Genomic DNA, 20,552 nt, shown 5'->3' with positions numbered 1-20,552 from the left:
TTTTATTTATGTCTCTTTCTTTCCTACTCCCTTACTATTTTTATTTTGCCACTTTTATTTCTCACATTCTCTCTCTCTTTCTCCTTTTTCCTTGTTCCTTCTTTGTTTCTTTGCTCCCTCCCTTTCTCCTATTTATTTCTCTCTTTTTCTTTCTCATTCTACTAGTGTGGCCCCCGAGATCATGTTTGTTCTATTGTGTGGCCCCCAAATTAAAATGAGTTTGACATACCTGGCCTGGGGTCATATTATTTCTTAGCGAGAATGGATTAAGATGTGTAATTGTCATTAATTATTTCTCTTCAAGTTCGTCCGCCTGCTCGCTAAATGGCGCTGTGATGTAGGAGACAAACTCGAATGCGCTTGAAATTTAGACAGCCGGGCCACCGGGTGGCGCTGTAACCCTGGAGACATACCGGAAAACGGTCTACTACAAAAGTCAGCAAACGTGATGGGGGATACCGATTTTGAAGATTTTATCGATGATTGGTTTATCGAATCTTTGAAAACGTAAGTCGATGACATTTTTCAATATTATTTCGATGGGGAATGTTATTTTTACGAAACAAACGCCGCGTGGAAATGCGAAGACAATGGCGGTCTCAAAGTTAGCACGGCTGCTAACACGCTTAGCTCACTATTCCCCCTATGTTTTAAAACTTCTACTCACAGCGATATTTTCTTTTATTACACGAATTTTAAAAGTAGTATTTCTTTTAATTCGGCTTAATTTTCACCTTGATTTTAGGGTTAGTGTAGAGTATATTTGTCAATAATAGCGTAAGAAGAGATGTGAAATACTATATACACACAGAATATCGACAATTGTTTGGACACGTTTTACTGTATGACAGGATTTATGGTTTTATTTGGAAAATTGGTTTCTACTCTATGTTATTGTATGACTTTTCATTGCACTATTATTAGGATGAATTTGTTTTTATTTCATTATTCCCACAATGCACTGCTTTTCATTGCATTGTCCTTACAATGCGTTATATTTCATCGCACTATTACTATAATACATCATTTTTTACAATAGAATAGTATATACCTTTATTGTCATTGTTACAAAATGGGTTAACATATTGTGACAACGAAATTGGGCATGACACTCCAGTTTCACACATTCACAGTGAGGTAAAAGAAGCCAAGAAGATAAAGGAACAGAGAAGATAAGGTTATAAAACAAGGAGGATAAGGTTATAGTTATAATTTACACAATATTTACACAAGAAATGTCGGCATGTAGGATGTTACATACAGTTTGGTATCGTAAGGGTTTGTGCAATTATGTATTTGGTGCAAAAATAGTCTATAGTGCAAAAAAATGGTCAACATTGTGCAAGAGACATAGACATGAGTACCATTTTACGTTCGTATGAGGTTGTGTTTTCATTGCATTCTTATCTATTCCTAGGCCAGTCTCCAAGCATTGCCTTATAAATATGCTTGCCTGTTTATCTTGACATTTTTATCTTATCTTTTCGTTTGTCCTGGAGTGCCACGTCCAATCTTGTTGCAAACAATGTAACAATAATGTATATTGTCATTCTAAGAAGACGTCTGCTGCTATTTTAACCTCTCAAAAACATTGTGCTTGAATTTGACTAAAATAGTGCTTAAGTGGTTGCTTAATATCATTTTACACATTTCCCTCGTATTTTAGACTTTTTTTTTTATTAATTGAAGATTTTGTCCCCGTGACCGTACTGAGGATAAGCTGTCCAGATAATGGATGGGTGGATGGATGAAGATTTTGTACACCTTACAGCAATTTTTTTTGTACTGGAATCGCAAAACCATCTTCCTTACTTTGGCTCTAACCTGTCAAATGTTATACTGTTTGTGTTTATTGGTAAATAAACTACACTTCTTTACGCAAGTTATCTTTGTTTATTCTGCATAGTCTATCTTGCTGATATTTGTAAGGTTCATACCGCTTTATAATGGAAATTGCAATCATTTTAAGGGGAGAAATTGGCTGAGGTTGACTCGTGAGGAGATCATTTCTTCCTCATGCCATGAGGCTCTTTACTTCCACCTGGGGGTGTAAAAGCCCACATTAAACCCACCCCCATATTTGCATATTTTTATTACAGTGTGTATTTTCCGTAGGGCTATTTAAATACTAAAACTATAGCAAAACGTTATATTGGGTATTTTTGTATTAGATATCTTGCGCCCGCTTTGAGACTGGGAGGTCGGCGGTTCGCGCCCCGGCCGAGTCATTCCTAAGACTTAAAAAGTGGTCGGCGGCGCCCTCTGTTGGCTGCGGCTGCATCGGCTCGCTACAACGGGTCAGGTGCAATCGACATTTCGTTCTGTGTACATTGTTACACAGAATGACAATACAAGGAAATTATTATTATTATTATTTATTTATTTTATTATGTTATTTTTCAACACAAGGATACTGCTGGAAGTGTGAATTTCCCTACGGGGATGAATAAATGATCTATGTATCTAAAATTAAATCCTGCTTTGTCTTTTTTATCCCCGCAGGTACAAAGACCTTCACGTTTATCAGTTGGAGTTTCCCACCCGGGTCATTGAGTGGACTTCAGGGAAAAGTGAGTAAATCCATTTACTAAAGAACTTTCCCGGTTGTTCTAAAAAAGATCAAATGGAATGGAACTACGGCCAAGGCGCACCTGGGAATCCCCTAAATCCTTGCAACCCCCCCACCGGCGGACCCATGCCAGGGAATTTTGGGTACGAAATGTCGCCTAATCATCCTCCGCCGGGATTTCCTTGCAACTTCCCACCTCCGCAACATCCCCCTATGGGGTACTTCCCCAATGTTCCACCTGGGTTCCCCCCGTATCCGCCATTGGTCCAGAACTGGAATCCAGTAAAAACGAATTTTCCTGAAGTTCCTGTGGATGAAAAAGCTCTTCAGAAGAAGCACGATGAAGAATGGCTAAGTGGTTTCTTGCGAGGAAAATCCAAACAGACCAAAAAAGCTCGGACGCCGCGATCCGATCCAGATTTCGGAGACGTTTTACGCCACGCTGCCGGTCTGGTAACTCGACTCTCCGAGTCGTGCCGAACCCTCAAGGACAAACTGCGGGAGGACGCCCCCTCCTGGGCGGACTCTTACCAAGATGCCTTGCGTCTAAAGCAGGATCTTCAGGAAAAACTGTCGCGTCTGACCGAGGGACTGGAAGTTAAAAAGCGTCACGTGGCCAGGGTGCGAGGGCGTCATCGGAAAAGCCGGGAAAAAGCGGAAACGCTCCGAGCGGAGCGGGAGGTCCGGCGAGCCGAGAAGGAGAGCGCCGTGGACAAGTGGAGGCTGCGACAGATCCACCAAGCCGAGGAGGAAAAAAAGGAGCGGGAGCTGAAAACGGCCGCCGATTCGGTGCTGTGCGAGGTGCGAAAGAAGCAAAGCGACATCAAACGCATGCAGGACGTTTTGCGCTCGCTGGAGAAGCTGCGGCGCCTCCGCAAGGACGTGGCCGCCCGCCAAGGTGCGGTCGCCGGGGAGGAATGGGACCGGGTTTTCCGGAGCCACCTAGAACACCTGCGCAGCGTGGCCAAGACCAGGACGCTCATCTACACGGCGGAGGAGAAGGCGCTGACGGTGATGTTAGACGGCGTGCAGGAAGAAGAGCGGCAGGCGCTCCGGAAGGATAGGGAACGGCGGCAGAGGGACAAAATGGAATGCGTCCTGTTCGGCCGAGAAGAGCCCGTCGATCCCGAGCTGGTGCCGTTCGTCCGGTATTACGCTCAGGCGGAAACTTCGCTGCCGGCTTTGCTCCATGTGCGGCGGCAGTGGGACGCTTTTTTGGTGCCGGATAATCGCGGTGACGGGACTTGCATCCCGCCGGGATGGGTACTACCTGAGCCGCCCTCCAGCTCGGAATGGGCGGTTGCTTTGGCGGACTAGAAGACCCAGTCATTTTTGTTTTATTTCTTTAACATCAATGTTTATTTATTTTCCTCACGTTGAGGTTTTTGAGTTTTTCCTTGCCCTCATGTAGGTTTTAGATCAGGGGATGCTGTCTTTAGTTTGGAATAGTCTGTGGTCTGTGCAGCCCTTTGAGACTCTTTGTGATTAAGGGACAAACAAATAAACACGGCATGACTTGAGGTTTTTGAGTTTTTCCTTGCCCTCATTTAGGTTTTAGATGAGGGGATGGTGTCATAATAGTCTGTAGTTTGCAATAGTCTTTGATCTGTGCAGCCCTTTGAGACTCTTTGTGATTAAGGGCCAAGCAAATAAACATGACTTGACTTGAGGTTTTTGAGTTTTTCCCTTGCCCTCATGTAGGTTTGAGATCAGGGGACACATTCACCTTGACATTTTCCATTGTGTAGGTGTGATTGCTGGAATTTAGTTTTATTTGAGTTGTTATATTATCAAAAAATATAGCTAACGATATAGCGGCCAAATAATCGATTTGATGTGCGAAAAAATGGTACATATTATTTTTAGAAGTAAAAATCGGGGCCACTTAATCGGCCCAAAAAATTGAGGTAAACATTGATGTGCGCTCCCTTCTCAAGGTTATTGAGTTTTTCCTAGATCAGAGGATGGTGTCATAATAGTCTGTAGTTTGGAATAGTCTGTGGTCTGTGCAGCCCGTTGAGATTAAGGGACAAACAAATAAACACGTCATGACTTGAGGTTTTTGAGTTTTTCCTTGCCCTCATGTAGGTTTTAGATCAGGGGATGGTGTCATAATAGTCTGTAGTCTGTGCAGATCTTTCAGACTCTTAGTGATCAAGGGCGTCACAAATATGACTTGACCTTCATCACAGAACTAAATATTATTTTGATAAGGGATCGGGTCCCTATGTCACAATTGGGCTGATGCCAGCCTAAAATCATGTTAGGGAGTGGTCGGCAGCCATGGGTACCAGGCTGCACAGAAAGACAATAAAATTACCTTTTTTTGTGTTTATACCATATTTGTATATAATGCGCTTTTTTAAATTCGAGCAATGATATTGATCTGTTAAAAAATATCACTTCTTTCCACAACATTGCATGCAACGGGAATCGAACCCGGATCACGTTCGTAAGAGCGCCAAATTTTAACCACTAGGGATGTAGATGACATGGAAAATGCTTTAGAATTTATCACGACACTATTTTTCACACAATACCACGTCTGTGTTTACCATCTATAAACTCTGGCAGGCCTTAGCTCCCTGGTGAATTTCTAAGGTACTGGTACAAATGACTTGTTTCCTCTGGACCTAGCCACTATGCGAAAGCAAATTATTTCTTAAATTCCACGTCCGCTTCGTCAAAACCAAATTAGGTCCAAACAAGTGATGTACCGCCCTTCTACGGTGCAAGCTTGTTTTCTTCTTGTTTGTTGACTCTGGGACTGTGTTTACAGAGTCCGCCATGACACTCAATGAGCTCACACGGTGGGTGTGGCATAGTGTGGTGCTTGCAAACTTTGAATGTTTATTGGCTTGTGCTATTATTAAAACTTGCCTCTGATTGGTTGGCGCTTTTAAAACTCGAACAGTAACAATTGTGGTTGGCCAAAAGTCCATCACTCGCTACAAAACTTTGGAAAAAAAACGCAGTGCTCACATCGCGATGTCGATTAGTTAATCGTGCAACTCTGTGTTGTGTACAAATCGGCTAACAAACGTTCCAACTTCGGACTGCAGCCCCACTAGCGCCCCCTTCTTCCTCACCGCCCCCCCAGATCTTTCCACCGCCCACTTTGGAAACCACTGCTCTAACATAACTGTCAACCATTTTGTTTTCCTCATATCTTATAGTTTTTTGGATCATTTCAAATTGTGTACACCATATAACAATTTTTGTATGTGAAAAAAATTAGAATAACTCGACTGTCCATCCACCGGGGTTTCACAAAATTTTTCGGGAAACAATGCATTTTGTTCAATACGTGAAGCCATGATTAAAAAATGTGAGCGCAATACTGAATACTAAAATAGAATTTACAATGCATTTATTTAATGTCCTTCAAAATCCAATTTATTGCCTTCATTTCTATATTGCAGGACGGCACCTTGACTGAAAATAATGTGATGAGATAAAACCTAATGCCTTTTCCTATGTCATCGACGACTCCTGAGGTTCTTGATTACACACTGGACTTAGGCTTATTGTTATGATTGTTGTTACAGCTGTTGTTACTAAGCCAGGCTGCAGACATTATAAAATGTTGGGGACCACCGTTGTAAGCTACTAATGGAACCTGTTGATACCTACATCTCCCAATACTTTGTGGTTAATTTATTGTATTGAATACCGGACACCTGCAAAGGAGATTTCATAGGATATCAGTTCGTTATTTTGACTGTCATTGCACACTGTCGTTTTTTTTTTTTTTTGACAATGACACCCTGTTGGATCGGCCAATCGTGTTGCCATTCTTTGATATCCACACCCTTAATTTTTGTTACCTGGATCATGTAATAAAAACAAGGGCCCTGTCGGCCTCTATCCCTTTTTAGAATTCCTTATCTGAAGGCGCCTCTCTCTGTCTTCCTGGGAAGTTTAGAATCCATTGATGTCTTCTCTTTGTTTTGAGTGTCTACTAATGTTTACATTTTTCAACAAAGAAATAGTATTATAACATGTAGTAAGGTATTAGTGCAACACGCCGATCCATCTACTGATGCTTGGCTCCTTCTGTTTTAGTAGTTTTGCCACAACGGTGAATTATCCGTTACTTAAGGAAAACAAAAGGTTTTGGTTTTTTTTTAATTGAAATTTGATGTACTATTTGTACACTTGTACTGGCTATTGTTATCAATATCAGTAAATCCAAGAGGATTGAAAATACTTCAAACTGATGTCTGGAAAAAAAATGTCATGTCACACACAACAATTTTAACAAACAATAGTTTCATATCTGTGAGTAGTTTTTAGATCCATGTATCCATTATCTGCACCCCTTATCCTCAGTAGGGTCGCGGGGGTGCTGGAGCCTATCCCAGCCGTCTTCAGGCAGTGGGTAGGGGACACAGAGGCAGACAAGTCACTTGCTCATTCACACCTAGGGACAATTCAGACCTGCATGTTTTTGGAATGTGGGAGGAAACCAGTTCAGGTGTTATTGCCAAGTATCCAAATCTCATATCATTAGCTACGCCGCTTATCCTCAGTAGGGTCGCAGGGGTGCTGGAGTCCATCCCAGCAATCATCGGGCAGTGGGCAGGGGACACCCTGAACCGGTTGCCAGGGACAGACAACTCGCTCACTCATTCACACCTAAGGACAAGTTGGATCAGCCAATCCACCTGAAATGCATGTTTTTGGAATGTGGGAGGAAACCGGAGTGCCCGGAGGAAACCCACGCAAGCACGGGGAGAACATACAAACCCCGCACAGGAAGTCCGGTAGCTGGATTTGAACCCACACTGGAGGTTCCCAAGACCTTAGAACTGTGCCGCACACGCGCTAACCACTGCGCCGCCGTGCTGCCCAGTATCCAAATCAATTTTCACCGAATGAAAAATATTTCTACTACTGGGAGGCAATCATTTACACACTGTCCCTTTAAAATGTTGTAAAACAGTGCAACTGGGAAAAAGTTATCTTCCAACATTTTAACACGCAGGGATCAGAATTTTCCGCGGATTTCCGCTGTTTTTGAACCCCAAAGGCATTCCGACTTTTTCACTTTTTCTCTTGCGTAGCAAACAAATTCAAAATCCGACTGTCTCACTCTTTCCTTTATTGCTCTGGCGCACCCTGGCGGCCGTTAGAAAAATTGGCCGCATTGTCGCACAAGCTGCAGGGACTGAACTGCATTTGAACTTATCTTCCAGTATTTACCAAAAAATCAGTTATGTGGGCAAATTATTTTAATCTTCTAAAAATGTTACTTAAATGATAAATATAAGCATGGTTTTGGACAAGTAAATTGCCTAAAACCCAGGGTTTTTTTTTGGGGGGGGTGGTAGGTGGTGGGGGGGGGGCTCCGCCCCGGTTTATTCCTGGACGCTGGCTATTTCAGCTGAAAATGAAAATCTCCATTCTGATCCCTGAACACGTAATGTCTTCATTTTCTCATTTTTTTGAGGGGCCAATTTGTTGTTGTGGTTTTGATTTGGACCACACGGGGCGCCGTACGCTTTTAAGATGCCCACGTTATTTTTGTTTGTCTGCAGCTTTCTGTGTGGCAGGTTACAACAAGTCCAGGAAAAACGAGATTTTGGAGCTCCGTTTGCCTCCAAAACTCTTCGCTGAAGAAAACAAGGTAATTTAATAATAATGCTGCCTGTGAAATGAGTCATCAAGTGTATCTCGATTCATGTTTTCTATTCCCTTTTGCACTAAGTGGCTTTATCAGAGGGAAAAATAGTCCATTTTATAAGTCTGACTGTTTAGAATTTTACAACTGTTTTTGAAAACATAAACCTTGCATTCAGCCAGGCAACTATTGGCAAACTCCCGCTTCTTTCCAGATCATATTACCTCGTAGCTCGTCTTTGCAGCATCTTGATTTTTAGTTTTAGTACTCTGTTGTTAAAACAGCTTCCAATTGCTTCACTTTTTCACAGCGTTCATATCCAGTTAGACTTTTCTAGTCATCTGGCAGTGCCCCTTGATCTTATATTCTTGGAAAACAACCACAGTCTCTTAGCAAAAAATACTCAAATTTGGAAAGCCAAAAACATGATGGCAGTAGCCCTTTGGCCACCATGTCCTTGAGCTTTATTGTGAGAATTTGAGCCCACCCCATATCCAAGATGGCGATGCACATAAAAAAATGAAAGTTGACTTTAAGGGCTGCTGCTTCCAGGACAAGTGAAAACTGATTTTACAGTGTAAGTGACATTCCTGGGCGGGTCACATACTATTAATTTTACAACAGAGGCTGCGGGCCAGAACAAATATGACCATGGGGCGTAACTGGCCCCTGGGCTGGACTTTGGACACGGCTGCCTTAAGGGCTATGAATTAATTTCATAGCATTTTAGTATGCGATTAGTTGGCTTAAATGCTACAATTTGATAATTAGCAACTATTGGCAACCAGTTCAGTGTGTCCCCTGCCCATTGCCCTAAGATAACTGGGGTGGGCTCCCGCACCCCCCGTGACCCTACTGAGGATAAGCGGCGCAGATAATGGATGGATGTTTTATAATTCACATCTTTAATTTCTCGCTTGAAATGAGAAAAAAAAAATCAATCTGACTTTTGTTCTCCCTTGTTCGTACCAATCATGGTAAATGATGCATTCAGGGTCTTTGTCCTAAACGGGATTTCAAAGTGCTCCACGGTGGATTTTCTCCAGGTCCCGTCAATGTCCTCAAACATGTCCCGGGAACAAGGTAGGCAGGAAGTCGTGACTTGAACCTTTCCCGTCTTGAATATTGACGTGTGCTCGTTTTATTTTGAAAGGCTGATCGTGACCAATGACGGACTGACCTCAGATCTGCAGGTCTGGAATCTTGGAGGCGATGACACTGGTGAGCTCCCCTGTATTGTTTAACCAGTCATTTTTATTTAGTTATTTTTATATACCAATGATCTGCTCATAAAGTTGTACTGGGATGTATATTAAATAACGTATTTGGTTTGATGAAGCTGTTTAAGGGTGCGTTGCAAAAAAAAAGTGCAGGTGGGCGCAAGGCAGCCACTCTCCCCAGGTTGGCACCCTTGAGGGGAAATGTTGTGCAATACCCTGACAAAAATATTGCTCAGTTTAATTATTTTTTCATTATTTAACTAAAATATTTTTTTGCTTTTATTCATTTCAAAAAATATCAAGGATCATTGTGATTTTCTAACTCGCATAATGATTAATTTAGACTGAGCCTATTTTAACCTCTAAACGTTAGCAAACCCTCGTACAACAAATTATAAATACAGTCAAATCCAAAATGTCAGGCAAAATTGTTCATTAGATTAATAATCTGTATTATGTCCTAAAATATTTTAAGACAAATTAGGCACAAGTGGGCGCTATCCAGCCATTCCCCACAAGTTGGCGCCTTCCAGAATGGAATGGTGTGCCTGACTCTAACCCATAATTTAGCTGATTTTAATTTATTTTTCTAAAATGTTATCTTAAATATAGTACAACTTGGAAAACATAGTAATATCCGATATTACAGTAAAATTACTACCCAGAATGAACATTATATTACCTCCCCAGGCAAAAATCTGACTCTTTGCACACAGGAAAACATAACCAGTAACAAAAGGTGCAGATGCCATGATGGACGGCAGCAAACCCTAGAAAACAGTACTCCTCGTGGGTGATGCTAGTAAACAGACAACAAAAGCAAAGTTGTGCTATTCAACATCATTGGCAATGACTAGGCAAACAAATATTGTGCAGCTGACTAATGAGGTGGCTTATCTTGTAGGAAAGAGGGCTATTTCGAGAAACTAAGGATAGCAGGGCTAACTACCTTTCTTCCTTTCGATATATATATATACTCATAGAACCAAATTGTCCTGTCTGCCTGACTTCAGTCTACACAAGGGGTGTCAAAAAGGCGGCCCACGGGCCGGATCAGGCATTCTAAGGGATTGAATCCGCCCCGCGAGACAACGCTCAGTGAAGCGCAAGAGAAAAACGAGCTGCAGGTTGAAATATGTTTACTTTATTTGGCCAAAGCCAGGTGCCTCTCACAAACTCTGTACTTGTATTTCTTTCTCTCTTTCATTTTTTATCTTACTCTTGTCTTTTTCTCTCTGTCTTTTTACCTTTTTTTCTCTTCCTTTCCCTTTCTCGCTTTGGATTTCTTTCTTTCTTTCCCCATCCCTCACTATTTCTTTTTTTGTCTCTTGTTCCTCATGCTCTTTTTCTCTCTCGCTCTTTCTCCTTTTCTTTGTCCTACCCGCTCTACTTTTCTCTCCCTCTTTCTATTTCTCTTGTTTTTTCTTTCTCCTTAGAGAACGTTTGTTCTATCGTGTGGCCCCGAGTTAAAATGGGTTTGAGACCCCTGGTCTACACTCTCTGTTACCACTGTACTGTAAATGGAGTATCCCCATACACCTGTGCTGATCTAAAAGCCTATATAAGTCTGGATGCTTACTAGTTCTTGCTGCCCTGACGGAAAAGCACCTCATAATGACATACGTAAGACACTAAATTTAGCTCTGTATGCTAACATGTTTTGTCCAGGGTGCCATCAAATCTCAAACGATTGGAACAGTTTTTAGTTCCATTCGATTTATCATTTGTGGTCATTTTGAATCGGTCTATGACACGCCCAGCTAAAGTAGCACTAGTTAACTCATCGGTAGCTACATTGAGTGTCTTTGACTTGACTCGTACCTACTTAACATCAATTTGCTCTGAAATACATAAAACGTACCTTGTAAAAATGCTCTCTGCAAATCTTGGGGTACTTTGAGGGTTGCCAGTCCCTCCGATTGATTGCAGGTATGCATCGCCGTCTTCTGTATTCATTAAAAGGGAAACCCTAAAATGCCAAATCGGGCTTAGAACCATGCCGGTTCGCACAGCAAGACATCACCATCGGGAAAAGTCCTGGTTATATTCTTCTGTGGTGGTTATTGATATTTGTTTCACCTTAACTGTAAGCATTTTGAAAACTGTATTCTTTGTGTGCAAAAATCAGACGTCATCACAAAAACCACGAGGGTCCAGGGTCGGAAAGGAAGCACGGGTGGCGTCAAGATGGCGACCCGACTCTCGCCGCAGCCGGAGATTCTTCACGGGTGTCGGGTCGCTGACATCAGGCTGACGCGGCTGAGCACGGGACAGACGCTCTACCGGCTTGGAGAACATTTTGAGGGTCCATCTGGAATCCACGAGGAGCCTGTGAGCAGTTTCCACTTTGTGGGCGAAGCGGTTTTCCTGGTCGCCTGCGCCAACGGCAGCGTTCTCACCGTGGACACCAGGACTTCGGCTCCACCCCGAGCGGCGCCCGCTCCTGCGGCAGAGGATCCTGGGACGTGGCGGGCGGATGCGTCTGAGTCCAGGCTGGTCCGCGTGTCGTCGTCCGGGCGGGCCACTGTTTCGGATTTGAGGAACCCGGACGGCTCCGTGGGTCTGGCTCAGCTAGAAACGGGGGCATCAGGTGACAACCCGGAGGACTTCGAAGTATCGTTGGCGCCGGCGCTGGATGATGTCATCTCCGTGTCAGGTCACTTGCAATTCCCTTTGTACAAATATCTTCTTTGTCCTCACTGTAAAATGTGGACCTGGAGTGCCACGTCCAATTTCGTTGTCACAATATATTCAACCCGTGTTTTAACAATGACAATAAAGGTATATTCTATTCTATAAACTCCTGTAAATTGGGCTACTCTAGTTAGGAGAAATTGCAAATGTCTTTCGAGCAAAAATATTTCAAGATACGCGAGAGTTATAAGAAACCATTGTAGAGGCCGACATTAGTTGCTAACTAAGGAGAGGTACACAATAACTATTGGGCTTACAGTCACAGACTAATAACAGCCTAATATCAGTGTCTGCCCAGACGCCCAGGGCATCCATCTTTTACGTCGGGCATACAACTTACACCTTCATGCTTCCAGACTCTCCCGAGCGTTACAAGGTCGTGCATTTGCAAATCATTTTCCAAAGTAGACGCACAAAGAACACAAGAAAAATGGAGAAGTGGTTAGGGATCAAGACAAAAACTCAGCCCTAGAAGAAATATTCAAAAGAAGCGAACAAAATTGATGACGCTACAAAACGTTAACGTACATTAAAAGCATTGTGGAAAGAGGAGTTCACGTGGCTTGTAGCAAATGTAACTTCATAAATTGTGAGTTTTATTTTGAAATGTTTTGGGGGTATCACTACTGTGTAAAGTTAATGCCATTCTAATTATTATTGACCGCTGCGATCATAGTCTGCAAACCAACTGCAGCACAATGTGTTCCTTTTCTGTACCTGACATTTCCCCAGATTTTTTGGTAAATGTAAGAAATAGTCATGAGTCATGAGTTTTATGGCTGTTTAAGCTTGTTGCCTACATTTTAGTTCTTCCTTTTTTGCACAAGGACAGGGCAGTGGTTAGTGCATGGGTGGTACAGTTCTGAGGTCATGGGTTAAAATCCAGATACCAGCCTTCCTGTGCGGGGTTTGCATGTTCTCCCCATGCTTGCATGGGTTTTCTCCCACATTCCAAAAACATGCCTGTCCGGTTAATTGGCCGGTCAAAATTGTCCCTGGGTGTGAATGAGCGAGTGAGTAGTTGTCTCTGTGACTGGCTGGCAACCAGTTCAGGGTGTCCCCTGCCCACTGCCCGAAGATGACTGGGATGGGCTCCAGCACCCCCGCGACCCTACTGAGGATAAGCGGTGCAGATAATGGATTGATGGAGTTTTTGAAATACTCGCAATTAAAGCAAAATAATATATTAGGCCCCTGTTATGAGCACTAAAGTAGTTTTGTAGTCATACTGTAGTTTTATTTATCTTGTATTATTCATGCAGGCTGATTTTGTCGTATTTTTGTAGCATTTCTGTGGTAATTTGTAATATTTCTGAAGTTTTTTTTTTTAATCAGGCTGTTTTTGTCGTATATCTTTTGTATTTTGTAGTATTACTGTATTGCACTCTGTAGTCCAGAATTGAAGGTTCACAGCATAACCTTGAATTTCATTTATAACTGTAGTTTTATGTTCAATTACAATTTGAAATGTGTTTTTAACGAGCACATCTCATTTCATTACTATTTAAGGATAACTTGCATGACATTGGGAGGCTGGGAACGGATTCATTGGTTTTCAATGTTTTCTTAGGAGGAAATTATATTCGAGATATGACGAATTCACTAACAAACGCATCTCATATGTAGAGGGGCCACTAAATTCAATTTTATTTTTTAGGTTTCAGCGGCGTGGTCCGAATGTACGACACCTCCTCTTGGGGGTCGGAAGTTGTGGACGCCGAGCCGATTTTCGAGCACCGTGGCCACGAAGTTTGCTCGCCATCCAACGAAGTCGAACCCGGCACAGTTACTGTCACGTGTCATGTTTGGCATCCCAAAGAATCAAAGACTCTGGTGTCCGCCGCCACTGACGCATCGCTACACGTGTGGGACTGGATCCCTGCATCCGACAGCAGCTGATATGCGGGTTGCTTACCGTAATTATTAGTGTATTGTAGTGTAAAAAACTAAAGAACTTAACGTTTGGATGCGTATTATACACAAGGGTTTATCCTATTATCGCTAGACATTGGTTGTAACGGGATTCGAATCTGGCTTGTGGTGGTGAGAGTGCCGAACACGAACTACTGAACCTTCAGTGATCTAGATGACAGACAAAAAGGCATAAGGTTTTATCTCATTATCACACGATCATTGTAATATGTGAAACACACAACAGAATTAACATTCAGGGTTTGTACGGGAGCCTTGATAACGTTAAAATTCAAGCATTTTCAAGGTCAGCAAAATGCTTGAATTTTGGGTGAAATGCTCGAAATTGTTGCCAATGCCATGGTTCTTCACGTAAAACTATACATGAAGACATTCCTTTGAATGATGCCAACACGCCTGCTCTGTTGGCATGTCATTGTGGTGTTGTCATGAGAAGCATCATCGCCAATTGCTGGTTGCACCCAAGAGGACAGCTCTATATAGAAAAACAACTTATTTGTCTCGGCACACCGAGAAGAGACAACTCTTTCAGCTGTCAAACAACTCAGATTTTTTTGTTTTTGTATCATCTATACTAATAAAACAATGAAATTACTGATAACTAAAAAATGGTGCATATGTTTTGGAGGGGAGCCCTGGAAAAACACATGAAATATAAATTAAGATATTCACAGATCTACAAAAAATAATTACAAGTCTGCCTTTTACACACCAGATTAAAAGTCAAACAGAAAATTCTTAAATGCAAACTTATAAAATGGTTAAAAATATGAACCAATCTAGACACGCATCCTCTGAAAAGCACACAAAAGATATACATTTAAAGTAGTAAAACAACGTTCTGATTGATGCTGGATTTTTGCCTTTGAAATGACTAGAAAAATGAAAATTAGTCCTTCATAATATTGAAAATTGCTTGAATTTGGGTGTACAAACCTCTAAACATTAGTTTCTGGTACCTTGACTCAAAATAGTGTGATCATATCTATTGCCTTTATCACGTCATCCCGACCACTGATAGTCGAGTCGGTATAATTTAATGCGCTTACCGATTCCCAGTAGTTAAAATCCAGTGCTCTCACCACTACGACCCAGGTTCTATTCTCGTATTGAACCGCAAAGTATGAGCTGAGAAAAAGTGAAACCATATTTTTTACTATTTTTTAATCCCAAATTGTATACGAGTGCGCTTTATGCCTGACTTAATATGGTAAGTGTGCCCTTAAAAACATTTTCATATTGAAATGAAAACTTGTGAGAGTATAACGCAGGCATCCCTCAACTTTAGTTTCACTTTTTCTCTGCTCAAATTAAGTAAGCACTGTAAGTTACCACTGTTGAGAGTTTGAAACCACCCTTCGTGCAATGTATGCCCCGGCGGCAGTGTTGCAGTGTGTGATGTACACACCCACACGGCAAAAACACAGTGGATAGTGGCGGGCACGGACCAGGGTCACTTCGGTAAGGATTAAGGGGCCCTTGGAAACAAAAACCAAGCCGCCACGTAGAAAAAAAACCTTCCCGGATAAATTATTGCGCAGATAATATACTTCAACATCCAAGAGTGTTGTTTGTGTGTGTGTACGAGCTGTAATAATAATAATGAGGCAGAGAACTGATCAAATGAACTGTAATGTACTCGCAAGTGTCACATGACATCACACAGCTCCCCAAGCCTGCACAAAATTTTGTAATTTTATTAGCATATTTGGTATTGGAGTAATCCAAAAGTAATTGAAAGTAATCAAGTTAAAGTAACCCTACCCAACCCTGCACACAACACTGCCGCTGGGGCATACTTTGCACAAATGGGGGGTTTCACACTCCCTTTAACTCCAACACTTGTCACACAAGCCTTCAATTCCAGCTTTGAGGTTGTTGTGGTTTTTTGGTAAAGAATTTAACGCCTTATATTCTCAATGATTACGGAACATTCAATACCATTGGTGGGTTCGAACGCCGAGGTCCCTTTTTTCTCTCTCAAGCGACCGACCACAAATAAAGCAATGAAATTGAAATAAAAACTCAAGGACATTGGGTTTTCACATTTCTCTTTAAAAACCAGGACGCAACACAATTGCTAACTCAAGAACGAATAAACTAGTGATCATCATCGACATTCTGATAAAAGCCCTTTTTCTAAACATTTTCAACCGAGGACAAAAACACGACTCCAAACATAATCAGTCACGTTTTGAAGCCAACCGAAGCGGCTTCGGAGAGATAGGAAATTCGATTGGTGCGGCATTCAAGGAAGCGCGGCAGAAGTTAGTGTATCAACTTGACAATTACAGAAGATGATTTACAAAAAATAAAACAATCAAATGCACTCGTTTACAAAATCGGTTTGATGAGCAGCGCCTTTTAAACCAGCGAGGGGCGTAAGCAATTCAGAGGATAATGGATTATGGAATTTCTCTGAAACACATAAAAAAAAAAAAATCCCTTTCTGTACTAGCTGCTATTCAAAAATGCACCAATTTTGAGTTATATATTAGAACTACATCATTTGGGAAAATTACACTGGAATTACTTTTTTTTCCTCAAAAAATGTTAAGAATAGAATTATTTTTAGAGCACGACATATGTCCTACTTTGAAAAAATGAAATCGTTGTTATTAAAAGCTAAGTCCTAATTCCTTTAAACTATGATTCTTTAGTCTACTTCATTGTTAATTTCACTCTTAAGTTACAGGGCTCTCAGAAAATTATATTAGAATTAAGTTCTTTAGTTTCTGTAATGCATTTTTTTTAAAAAAAGGAATAAGTTTTGGATTCATTTCTAACTGAAATATTAGAAAGTTTTTACTGTTTAAATATACCGATGATAACATACACTCAAACATCCTACCTCAATATAAGGAATAACAGGTAAAGGTATTCGTCAGCTGTTCAACTCATCAGTCATAATAAAATCATAAAAAGCTTGCAATATTTCAGTAGAATGGAATGAATTAAGAATATATGACATTTGTTTTGAATTTGCATTACAGAGAAAAGAACTTTTTCACAATATACAACATTTCTGAAATTCCAGAATATTGTATGATTCTTTAGGGGGGAAAAACAATCTTAAAGATATATAAGTATTTACAGTTGCTTGCGAAACTATTTGGCCCCCTTGAACCTTTGCCACATTTCAGACTTCAAACATCAAGATATAAAACTGTCATTTCTTGTGAAGCATCAACAATAAGTGGGACGCAATCATAAAGTGTAACAAACTTTATTGGATATTTTAAACAAATAAAAAAACAAAAAAGGGGGTGTGAAATAAGATTCAGCCCCTTTACTTTCAGTGCAACAAACTGTCCAGAGGTTCAGTGAGGATATCTGAATGATTCAATGTTGATCTAAATGACTAACGATGATAAATGGAATCCACCTGTGTGTAATCAAGTCTCTGTATGAATGCACCTGCACTGCGACAGTCTCAGAGGTCTGTTTAAAGCACAGAGGGCATCATGAAGAACGAGGTACACACCAGGCAGGTCCGAGATACTGTTGTGGAGAAGTTTGAAGCTGGTATTGGTTACGAAAAGATTTCCCAAGCAGCACTGTGCAAGCAATAATATGGAAACGGAAGGAGTATCAGACCACTGCAAATCTACTAAGATCAGGCCGTCCCCCTAAACTTTCAGCTCATACGAGAAGAAAACTAATCAGAGATGCAGCCCAGAGGCCCATGGTCACTCTGGATTAACTGCTGAGGTCTACAGCTAAGGTGGGAGAATCTGTCCATTGAACAATCAGTCGTATACTGCACAAATCTGGCCTTTATGGTAGAGTGGCAAGAAGAAAGACATTTCTTAAAGATATCCATAAAAAGTGTCTTTTAAAGTTTGCCACAAGTCACCTGGGAGACACACCAAACATGTGGAAGAAGGTGCTCAACACACCATCCCCGCAGTCAAACGTGGTGGTGGCAGCATCATGGTTTGGGCCTCCTTTTCTCCAGCAGGGACAGGAAAGATGGTTACAATGGATGGGAAGATGGATGGAACTAGATATGGGACCATTCTGGAAAAAAACCTGAGACCAGGACGGAGATTTGTCTTCCAACAAGACAATGATCCAAAACATAAAGCAAAAGCTACAATGGAATGGTTCCCCCAAAAACATGTGAAGGTTTTAAACGGGCCAAGTCAAAGTCCAGACCTCAATCCAATTGAGAATCTGGAAAGAACTGAAAGCTGATGTTCACAAACGCTTTTCATCCAACCTCACTGAGCTCGAGCTGTTTTGCAAGGAGGAATGGGCAAAAATATCAGTTTCTCGATGTGTAAAACTGATAGCGATAAAAACTAATACCCCGAGCGACTTGCAGCTGTCATCGCAGCAAAAGGTGGTGCTACAAAGTATTAACTCAATGGGGCTAAATCATTTTGAACACCCACTTTTTTGGTTTTTTATTTGTTAAAAAAGTTTAAGATATCAAGTAAAGTGTGTCCCACTTATTGTTGATGCTTCCCAAGAAATTAGTTTTATATATTTTTATGTTTGAAGTCTGAAATGTGGCAAAAGGTCACAAAATTCAAGGGGCCCAAATAGTTTCGCAAGCCACTGAAACTGTTATTCTGACTTTTATTTCGCAGTATTTCGAGAAAATGTAACTTCATAAATTGTATTGGAGAAACATAATTCCATGACAATCCAAAGTATCTGTAAGTGAGTTTTTTCACCCCCCTCTGAAACATAAATCTAAAAAAAAAAGGTTCTTTTTTTTCCATTACATTTTTTTTCACAAGACTACAGTTTCTTCCCCACAAATAAGCAGCATCCGACCGAATAAGAGCCTCGAGCAGATAAGTAAATATCCTGGGTCATATTACATCATGTAGATTTCACTTATTGATCATTCGATACGAAATTGTGCTTGTGGAGGGGTGTAACCATAGCAACAGTCTCCCAAGCACCAAATGCTTGAGGGTTGGACAAGCGTTTAGTGTTTGGAACGAGGCAACGAGGTGACAAAAATGGAGGCACGAGCGTTTGTCGCATAATGATGACATCTTGTAGGAAATATGCAGAAAAAAATACAGATTTTAAGATTTGACTTTAAAATGTTCAAGTTTTCCTTTTCCAGATAAAACGAAGTATTTGTCGTGAAATTAAGACCGAAAAATAAAGATTAGCTTTTTCGTCGTGAAAAAAATGCCCTTTTATATAGAAATGTCTCAAAAAGTAGGGCTACAAATATATTTCTTATTGTTTTAGAAAAATATTTTTGTCTTGGAAAAGTATCTTCCCCATCATATTAAGTACTTTGTAATTGTTTAAAAAAAACATGTATTGTTAAAATTATATTAAAATGTATTCTAAGTATTACAAATATATATTTTTTACTCTCACAGAAAAATCTAAATTCCTCAATAATAACTCTGCTTGATACAAATGTGAATTTTATGACAAGCAGTACTTTGCGGGCGAGGAATAAAACCACATTTCCGACAAAATCCGCAAAATAGCCACTCTTCCCCCTCTAGGAAAAAAAATAGTACTTTTCCCATGAAACAGAAATACAAGTTCCCTTGGAAAAGACCGTGTGGATATTAAATTTGTAGGAAAAAAATCTGGGCGTCATTTTTTTCCGGGGGCGGGGGATTTCCTGTTGGAAAAAAAAAATAGACACTTGGAAAATAACTTCTGGAACAGGAGTCTCCAATGTGGTAGACCAGGGGGTCAGGTACCTACCTAAGCCTTTTCATGAGCACATATGGCCTTCAAAATAAAATGCTACTTGTGCTGGAGCATTCCAACTCTGACAAGCTCAAAGACGAGTTTGGTGCGTGCACAACCAAAATGTTCGGTCCAGTAAGTAAAGGGGACAGTCAACAGATCCCGTTTTTAGCTGTACATCGCTGAAGAATCCTTTATATGGAAGCTCAATGAATAATCTATGCTCACTGTCAAAACACTTGATTGATAAAAACCCACAGAACCACTAACTACTCGCAACTCGCTCGCCAAGCACACAGAGCAATTTGATTGGGTGTGTGGTAGGAGTAGGCGGAGCTATGCACACATAGTAAGCTCCCCTTTCTCGAGGTCCCTTTTTGTTTGCAGTTTTGTGACATTCTTATAAAAGAACTCTGCTTGCACCTTGTTCCGAAACCATTATTTACGAAAAAATGAAGTCTCTACCATGTTAAGTGGCCTGTTTGTTGAAATGGGACACAGACTGGCAGTATTATGAAAATGATCATTTCATAAATTTGATCAGATCATCGACATCACACAGTGAAATAAATGCACTGGAAAATTAGCGTTTGTCTAAATTAAAATAAAATATATGCTTTGAGCCCCCAAAACACCTGACCATCTTGCATACTGGATCTGAAAATATATCACCAGTGAAGAGTCATTGTGATTTTTCAGGACGTGATTTCTCACTGGCATGTTTTAGTACAGTGATTTTTAACCAATGTGCCGCGGCACACTAGCGTACCGTGAGAGATCGTCAGGTGTGCCGTGAGAAATTATCCAATGTCGCTATTTAAATTTTTCATAAAAC

The 20,552-nt window shown here is 40.9% G+C and overlaps 2 protein-coding genes across 2 annotated transcripts; both read left to right on the top strand.

Annotated features, from left to right (window-relative positions):
* The first annotated feature begins 358 nt into the window (after nucleotides 1-358).
* wdr73 (WD repeat domain 73) lies at nucleotides 359-14,069 on the top strand. The gene is made up of 7 exons (XM_088327547.1): nucleotides 359-507; nucleotides 2,503-2,570; nucleotides 8,110-8,198; nucleotides 9,187-9,275; nucleotides 9,346-9,413; nucleotides 11,541-12,068; nucleotides 13,764-14,069. Exons 1-7 carry the CDS (start codon nucleotides 449-451, stop codon nucleotides 14,003-14,005), a joined length of 1,143 nt encoding a protein of 380 aa, XP_088183673.1. The 5' UTR covers nucleotides 359-448; the 3' UTR covers nucleotides 14,006-14,069.
* pdcd7 (programmed cell death 7) lies at nucleotides 2,564-4,197 on the top strand. Its single transcript, XM_088327546.1, has one exon. It carries the CDS (start codon nucleotides 2,624-2,626, stop codon nucleotides 3,884-3,886), a length of 1,263 nt encoding a protein of 420 aa, XP_088183672.1. The 5' UTR covers nucleotides 2,564-2,623; the 3' UTR covers nucleotides 3,887-4,197.
* Nucleotides 14,070-20,552: the final 6,483 nt, after the last annotated feature.

The sequence above is a fragment of the Urocampus carinirostris genome, chromosome 2, assembly GCF_059441175.1.
Source record: "Urocampus carinirostris isolate Australia breed hairy pipefish chromosome 2, RoL_Ucar_1.0, whole genome shotgun sequence".
In the NCBI taxonomy this organism is placed as follows: Eukaryota; Metazoa; Chordata; class Actinopteri; order Syngnathiformes; family Syngnathidae; genus Urocampus; species Urocampus carinirostris.
The sequence above is the reverse complement of the archived record's forward strand: the minus strand, read 5'-3'. Positions and strand labels throughout refer to the sequence as shown.